The sequence below is a fragment of the Echinops telfairi genome, unplaced genomic scaffold (assembly GCF_000313985.2).
Source record: "Echinops telfairi isolate 266 unplaced genomic scaffold, ASM31398v2 ScPeMD7_70;HRSCAF=299, whole genome shotgun sequence".
NCBI lineage: Eukaryota > Metazoa > Chordata > Mammalia > Afrosoricida > Tenrecidae > Echinops > Echinops telfairi.
This window is the reverse complement of record NW_022103968.1, coordinates 38,828,213-38,837,177: the sequence shown is the minus strand read 5'-3', so window position 1 is coordinate 38,837,177 and position 8,965 is coordinate 38,828,213. Positions and strand designations below refer to the sequence as shown.

Sequence of the window (8,965 nt, the reverse complement as noted above, 5' to 3'; positions counted from 1 at the left end):
CTGGAGAAGTCACATGGAGACCCGCTAGCCTACGATCTTCCTGCATTCAGTGTCATTGCCTGTATTTCGGGAGTCTGAAGAGGACTATATAGAATGATATCAAACATATGGACTAATATAGGACTTATGGGCTTGGGCTGGACTGGGTTGGGATGTTTTCGCAATATTCAATTGCTCTTGTATAAAAGCTCTTTGCCCGTGAATTTGTTTCTCTAGACTACCCAGACTAACACAATGGCCCATTCCTTATCGCTGTATTATACCCTATACTTATACCTATAAGCTACTCTATATTATCTATATCCCTTTATTATACCCTATACTTATAACAGTCACACACTGTTTTGATGATGGTAGTTTTGAAATTAAGAAGTGTGAATCCTTCCTTCAACTTGGTTCTTCTTTTTCAAAACTGACTTGATTAGTCAGGGACTCTTGAAGTGCCATATAAATTTGAGGACTGGCTTTTCCACTTCCACAAAATAATAGCTGTTCGAATATAAATAGGAATCGTAGTACATCTGTAGATTGCTTTGGAAGTAGTGGCACCTTAATGATGGTAAGTCTTGCAATCCATAGACATGGATATCTGGCTCATGTTTCTTTTGCTTATGTTCAGAGCCATCTTTCACTTTTGTAGATATGCTTTAGGCAGATAATTACCTGAACCTATTATCTTCAACCTTTAGTGTGCACGATAAGCCCTAGTGGTGCAGTGGTGAAGCACTCAGCTGTTAGCCCAAAGGTTCGAATCCACCAGCTGTTCCACAGGAGAAAGCTCTGGCAGTCTTGGTCCATAGAGCAGTCTTAAGGTACAGTTTTGCTTTGTTCTATGGGGTTGATATGAATCAGAAGCAAACCGACAGCAATTGGTTTCGTAGACATAACTCTCCTAAGAAAGATGATTGAGAAGGTAGATTCTTGGTCTTGATTCCAAAGAGTCAAGTCATACATGGGCGGGTCAAGTAATCTGCATTTTCACAAGTGTTCCATAGGATTCTGAGGCTCTCCCGCTGACAGACAGTAATGTATAGACCACGTACACAAAGGAAGCAGGTTCTGATATGTTACTGAACTCTGGTGCCAACCACGAGGAAGGGTCTATACAAACAATAAATATTTTTTGAATTCCTTATTCTATGCATTCAATATTTACTAGGTTAATATTTATTTCATGAAATATTATTTGTGTATTGCTTGTCTAATTAGGCCCTAACGGCTTATAGCATTTTACTCTCCATAAAGCACTCCAGGGGCTTTATTTGAGGGCTCCCACCCACGTCTGTGTAGCCAAGCCCGGCTTTCCTCTAAAGCTCCGATTCCACCTTGAAACTGCCCGGTTGAACACTGGCATATGTGTATTTCAGAGAGCTACACAGAGTCTAGAACTTATTTTTCTTGCAAAGCCACCTCTGCAACTTGAAAATTCCCTCCAACCATGCCATTCTTCTCTAGGACACCTCCGCCTCCTTTTGCTGCTTCACCTCCCTATGCTAAATCCAGTTGAGTTTTCTTTCCTAAAACTTCCTCCTTGGCTCCAGAGCACATTTACAATTCTGTGGCCATAGCCGGAGTTCAAGCCTTTATCAGTCCTCTTCTGAACCCCCTGAATGGAATCCTAACCAGCTCTCCCCTAAGTGACAACGTTGACCGCTAGATCACATTTTCTGAAATACACGCTACATCTGATCCCCCCTTTGCACAAAAATGTTGACACTATCAGAGTCTCTTAAAAACAAAGAGCCCTGATGCTTTGCCTGGCCTTCAAGACCCGCCATCGCAGTCACACTCATCTCGCCAGCCTCCCAGTCACCGTCTCCTGCTGGGATCCTGTACTGCCAGATTTCCTCTGAAGGCGCCTTCCCTATTGGTAAGTCCGAACAGCTGTTCTCATTCATTGTCTCTATCAATTGTGTGGGACAACATCTGGACTCTACTTTGGCACTTACTCTTTCTAGGTAGGCTGAAGTTGGAAGAAACTTTACTTATATGACTTAGGTTATGAAATGAGGATGGAGGCGAAAACATGATGGTTTGGGGATGGATCTTGCACCCCATTTTGCTTTCACACTTTTCCCCAACTCTTTTCATTGTCCTTGTGTAATTGCGTGGGATTCGTTTTTTTTTTTTCACATCAGAGAAGAAAGGGAAGAAGTGCGGGTTTGGGGGGTTCCCTCTGGAAACTGACCTGCAATGGGTGGGCTCAGCAAATACGGCACAGCATGAAGAAAGTAAACCACGCCCAGTGCTGATGACAAAGAGGGGGTCCCCACTATTTCTGCAGTCACTACTGGGATCAAGGTCACGTAGGCACCGTCAAAGTAACCAAAGGTACAAGAGAAAGGCACAAGCAACGGGAGACTTTGAAGCATTGGGAGGCAGAGATAGCAGAGCCCATCCAGGCCCACGGCAAAGAGATAGCAGACACACTGGTAGCTCTTCAGACACCTGTGAACCAAGAAAACAAGCATGTTATGGTAAGCACCGATTCTGTACCCTGGCCGAGCGCAGTAAGCATCATAGTTATACAGAGAGAGAGCTGTTCCACTGTGTTATCTAAGGCGTCTTTTATCTTGCCATTGGCATATGTAAATGCAAATTCATTTCCCCTTCCCCCCAAATGTCTGGTACAGTAGAAAGAAAATCTGCTCTAAGATCAGAAAGGTGTCAGTTTGAATCCATTTCTAACACCTGACTGCCTAACGCTGTCCTCAGTTCCAGTTGTAAAACCGGAGGTTATTCATCTCATCAGGATTCTCTAAGGATAATTATGAGTGTTAGAAGACTCGTATTTTCTGGCCGTCTATCACATAAGGTACTTTCAGATATATGGCCCACTGATATGTGATACATCATAAAACAACAACAACAAAATCAAACTCATTGCCATCTAGTAGATGCCGACGTGCAGTGCACACCCCACCCCACCCCTGTGGGTTTCCAAGACTGTAACTGTCTATGGGAGTAGAAATTCCTGTCTTTCTCCCCAGGAGCTGCTGGTGGTTTTGAACGGCTGACCATACGGATTGCAGCCCAATGCCTAACCACTATACTATCATGGCTCCTCATTGATGTTCAATAAGTCAAATGTTTTAAAAAGATATGCTGGTCTGAAGACATTAAAGTAAGTCTCCATACATAATTAAGATTTGTTCTGGGACTAAGTCTTACTTTGAAGATCTCCCTAATTGAGGTTACTTCTAACTCATCTGTGATACTAATTTTCAATGACTACCTAATGTCACCCCCTACCATTTACTTTTGGAGAGCACTTTATGCCTGAGGAGTCTTTTGGACACAAAGATTCATCTAAGCCTGCGAAAATGCTATGAGATCAACAGGCATATAATACATTGCCCCGATTTACATCTGACACTTGAGGCTCAGAGGAAGTAGGTAGCGGACTTTTTCTAGGCCATAAAGCTGGTAAAGGGCAGAGCCAACTTAAGAACTAAGCCCCGAAGGTCTCCAACTTTCATATCTTTGCCAAACTGCGTCCTACTGAGTTATTTGATCGTCAAATAGCCCTTCCCTTCCTTCCTTGTACATGAAGAAGGTGGCACTAGCCCTAACGGTTATATTCCTAACCCTGGAAAGTGGCAGGTGACTCCTGATTAGTTAGCTAGGACATCAAATGGGAAAGACCATAATGAAGATAGGTTATAACTCGATAGCGAAGAGTCGCCATTTAGGAAAAGATGAATAATTTGCCCTCTTTTCTCCAAATAGAGGAACATCTGCTGAAGAAACTAAGTAGATTTCTTATACCTTTGGCTTCCAAGCCAATATTTGTCATGAAAATATTTTCCATTTGCATCATCAAACATAAATAAGAAGGTACAGCTCATGTGTATTTACTGCACCTGCCTAAACAGATTCTGTTCCTCTCCCCATGACCAGCTGACTGCTCTGGTCACAAAAAGCTCACACACAACATCCTTCCTGCATTTGTCTTATCTGGCATTGATTTCACTTGGCATGGAGTTAACCTGTCATTCAAATTGGTAGTTATTCTCAGGTCTCCAATTGAATAACATACCACCCCCCACCTTGTCCGATTTAGGCAGACCACAACTGAAACCAGCTAGAATGGGGGTCAAACTCTAGCCTACCACATTTTTAAAATGACTTGTGAGAGAAGAATAGTTCCAGTAGTTTTAAGTGGTTGAAAAAGTCAAAAGAGGACTATTTTGTGACACATGAAACTTAAATTGCAATGTTACAAAGTGAAGTCTTGGGACAAGCACTCTTGTTTACATATTATTTATGGCTCCTGTCTCACTACCATGGCAGAACTGGAGAGTAATGGCAGTAAGCATATGGCTCACAAAGCCAAAAATATTTATTACCTGTCCCTTTACAGAAAAAAAAATCAGCCCCTGATCCAGAAAAGTGAGCAAAGGAAATATCTTTCTTTTCTTTCTTTCTTTTTAATATTTAAGGCTCATAAACAGTCAGACCATGGATTCTACTGGGTACAATAATTAGGTATTCTACCGAGCAAAGGGGGTGAAGAGCCCCTCCAGGCTCCAATCTCCTAGTAGAGAAATTAGTTGTAGATTCACGGGATTACCTTCTGTCTGTTAGCCATCCAAAGGTGATATTGCCGATAATATCAATCACCCCCAGGATGGACATCAGAAAGGCAGCTTGCTGGTGACTCACTCCAACACTCAAAGCATAAGGCACCAAGTAGACAAACAGAGGGCTGCAGCCGTAAGCCATAAACAGAACAGAGATGGCTAGCACGACAAAGTCTGACATCAGTAAAAAACTGTATTCCTGCTGCAAAGAGCAACAAAGGCAGGTCTGCAGCCATTCTTTGGTCAAAGGTGGACAGGGAGATGCCCACCGGAAGTCTTGTTTCTGAGTTCTACAGACATGGTTTGGCTTTGGAGTGGTAGGGTCCTCTTTCAGAGTAATGGGTCGCATCAAGGCTCCACAAACACAGAGATTCAAAACGAAGCCCCCAAGAATGAGTAATGCTCCCCGCCAGGAAAACTGTTCAATAAGAAGCTGAACCACCGGGGCCAGGATGAAGGTACCAATGCCACTTCCTGACATGGCGATCCCGTAAGCAAGGGCTTTCCGTCTGCTGAAATATTTGCCAACCATGGCGATTGCTGGGGAGTAGCAAAGTGCAAATCCAAGACCTGGAGATAAAGAGAGCTCCGTAAGTATATCATGGACAACTAAGATCTATATACACACAGGCAATTCTATTTTATTGGATTAAAGGGAATCTGACCTTCTGTTAACCCTTTTCAAGCTGTTCTACGTCAAGTGAACAGAAGTAACCTGTGACCTCTCATCCACATTGTGGAAAATATAGCCTATGTGATTTTCTTCTTAGAAAGAAATACCAAGCTAGCAGGCAAAGGGCATTTATAGAGGTCTAAATAAAGGCATGTACATGTGTAAATATATTTATATATGAGGATGGAGAAATAGATTTATGTGCATATATTTACAGGTTTAGTATTAAGGTAGCAGATGGACATTGGGCCTCCACTCAAGTGCTCCCTCAATGCAAGAATACTTTGTTCTATTAAACTGGCGTTCCATGATGATCACCTTCCCGACACGATCGCTGAAGATAAAGCGGGTACATAAGCAAAAGTGGTGAAGAATGCTGATGGTACCTGGCTATCAAATGATATAGCATCCGGGGGTTTATAGGCTTGAAGACAAACAGGCGGCCATCTAGCTAAGAAACAACAAAGCCAATATGGAAGAAGCACTCCAGACTACATGAACGCTGAAGACAAAGCGGTTGCATAAGCAAATGCGGTGAAGAAAGGTGATGGTGCCCAGCTGTCAAAATATATAGAATCTGGGGTCCCACAGGCTGGAAGATAAACAAGGGGCCATCTAACTGAGAAACAACAAAGCCCACATGGAAGAAGCACATCAGCCTGTAAGATGACAAGGTGTCGAAGGGATCAGGGATCAGGTATCAGGCATCAAAGACAAAAAAAAAAAAAAATCATAGCATTGTGAATGAGGGGGAGTGCAGAATGGGGACCCAGGGTCCACTGGGGGAAGTTGGACATCCCCTTGCAGAAGGGCTGTGGGGAGGAGATGAGCCAATCAGAGTGCAGTGTAGCAACAATGATATATACTATTTTCCTCTAGTTCTTAAATGCTTCCTGCCCCCCACTATCTTGATCCCAATTCTACCTCACATATCCGGCTGGACTGGAGGATGGACACTGGCACAGATAGGAACTGAAAATACAGTGAACTCAGGACAGATAAACCCCTCAGGACCAGTGAAGAGAGTGGCGATATCGGGAGGGTGGAGGGAAGGTGAGGGAGAAAGGGGGAACAGATGACAAGGTCTACATATAACCTCCTCCCTGGGGGATGGACAGCGGAGGAGTGGGTGAGGGAGACGTCGGATGGTGTAAGATATGATAAAATAACAATAATTTATAAACTATCAAGGGCTCAGAGGGAGGGGGGAGTGGGGAGGGAGAGGGGAAAATGAGGAGCTGGCACCAAGGGCTCAAGTAGAAAACAGGTGTTGTGAGAATGATGATGGCAACATATGTACTAATGTGCTGGACACAAACGATGTATGTACGGATTGTGAAGAGTTGTATGAGCCCCTAATAAAAAGATTATAAAAACAACAAAAAAGAAAAAGCAGCCTGAATATATGCCCCATTTTAGCTTCCATGTAAGGGTCTATTTTAGGAGTCCTGAGTGGTGGCCGCGGGCTTCACTTGGCTGCTAACCTCGTTTGAATCCACCAGCCACTCCGCTGAAGAAGGACAAGACTGTCTCTGCTCCTGTGAGAATTTACCACCTCAAAAACCCTAGGGAATGCTTCTCCTTGGTCCTACAGCATTACTATAGATTGGAATTGACTTGATGGCAATGGGTTGTTCTTTAAGTCAAGAAAGGCTAAAGGGTTTAAGCATGATTTTGATGTGATCTAGATGCTAGGGAATGAAAAAGAGACTTCAGCTTCTGTTCCCAGCTGTGGTGTACTGTGGCCGACCATCCAACATGCACGGATGAGGAGCTTTCCTGGACATGGGACTTCGTGCTAAAAGGAGGTCAATCCCGGGAAGAGCCATTAGCCTGGCAGCTGGGTCCTTTGGATTTCTAGGGGTAGATGGGTACATAAATAGTTCGCAGAACTAGAGTTTCAGATTCACTTGGAGACTCATTCTTTAGTAGCTGGATTCATGTATCCCTATGGTACTGGGCCTGGACAGGTGTTCACGTTACTCTCAACGTTCTGAGAGTTGGGGCCATCCTGTACTCCAGGTCCACCCACTAACCCCACCTTGAACTTATGCAGTCCCCTGACGTGTGACTTATGGAATGCATATCTATTGCTTCTCATTATGATTCGTTAATGTGATACTTCCAGATCATTGAGAGAACATATGATATGAAAGTATTCGCAATCAGGGGCTCTCTTTTTTAAAGTAGAAAGGCTTCATTTATCAGACAATAGTAGTCACTATAAAACGGGCAACACAGACTGATTGCAGGTAATATTTTAATGTCTTAGCAAAGATATTAGGAGAATGATTGTGGCTAAGAATCTGCCACCCTGACTATCTTATGTTTTCTGAGTGTAGAATCTCAGCCACACACTGCTGCCAATGGGAGAGCCAGCTGTTCTTGGGATCATATGACTGGATGGAAGGAGGGGTGCATTGTCGTTAGCTTGGTGCAATCAACATCATTTCTAGCTCTTTTGTTGCTGTGTTAAGTAGGTAAGCATAAGTTGGGTTAGCTAAACTTTACATCTAGCAAAGTGAATACTTTATGAATTACAGTTCTGTTGATGTACTTGGCAACATCTGAGTAAGATGGAGTGAGACAAGTGGCACAAGGGACTCTTACCTGTAAGAACTCCCAGAGTGAGGTAGAGGTGCTTCAGGCTGGTGGCAAATGAGCCCAGGATGAGGCCAGTAGATGCAAGCAAGCCACCCAGCATGATTCCCACTTGACAGGATAAATGGTTACTGACAACACTCCCGAGTGGAGCTTCAAAAAACAATAAGAAAGCAGTTTAACAGAAAGGTCTTGCAGGCATTGGGAAAAGGCTGTGGTGTGGCATTGGCAGAGGCGCAAACAAGCAGCCGAAGGCCTACATTCACCCCATTCACTCTACAGATTTGGAAACAGCAGCTCAGAGAATGAAGAGGAGGTGGCTTGTTCACGGTTACACAGAGAGAAGCAGCAGAGCTGCAAGTAGCACTCAAGTCCCCTGACTTGCATCCCAGTGCTTATTTCACTTTTCATACTATAATCATAACTCTGAACTATGGGAAGTTTTTCACCGGTGGACCAATTCTTAATTTACATGTCACTTGCATAGGGATGTGCCTTATATGCTTTGTCCTGTATTCATTGTACATGATAAGAAATAATGGTGGCATTTCATTGGTGGGGAACAGAGATGGGCAACAGTGTGAGACCAGCGATGTCATGTATGGAAACACCAGGAGAGAGACCATCGGTAAATTCCACAATCTAGCACGTCTTTCTGACTTCAGGACACCCTGTGGGTGGGAATTCTAAGCCTAAAAAAAAAATCTAGGAAAATGCTTCCCACCCAGAGAGACATTTTGGTCAGCTTCACCCTACTGGTGGCTTAGTAACACATCAGAATGGTGTTTACAGCAAGGCTTGTAAAATATAAATCAAACGCAAGGAGAACTTGAGACTCAGAAGGATATGACATGCCCAAGGACATGAAGCTATCTGATACAGAGTGCATGCGCATTCCCCCCATGACTCTTGCTCATTGAGTCCCCCAGGCTGATGACAGAGGTGATGGATGGGGAAGGGAGGGTAGAGGGAGAGTGGGTAGGAAAGAGGGAACCGATTACAAGGAACTATATGTGACCTCCTCCATGGGGGACAGACAACCGAAAAGTGGGTGAAGGGAGACGTCGGACAGGGCAAGATATGACAAAATACCAATTTATAAACTATC

General features: G+C 43.7%; 1 protein-coding gene across 1 annotated transcript in view; it reads right to left on the bottom strand.

Moving 5' to 3' along the window:
• SLC16A12 (solute carrier family 16 member 12) overlaps window positions 1–8,965 on the bottom strand; it is a 74,067-nt gene that overhangs the window by 5,152 nt on the left and 59,950 nt on the right. The window contains exons 5-7 of the mRNA XM_004701350.4: window positions 7,867–8,010; window positions 4,574–5,153; window positions 2,189–2,448 (exon numbers count right to left, since the gene is read on the bottom strand). Coding sequence (XP_004701407.4) covers window positions 2,189–2,448; window positions 4,574–5,153; window positions 7,867–8,010 — 984 coding nt within the window. The remainder of the gene's footprint in view (window positions 1–2,188; window positions 2,449–4,573; window positions 5,154–7,866; window positions 8,011–8,965) is intronic.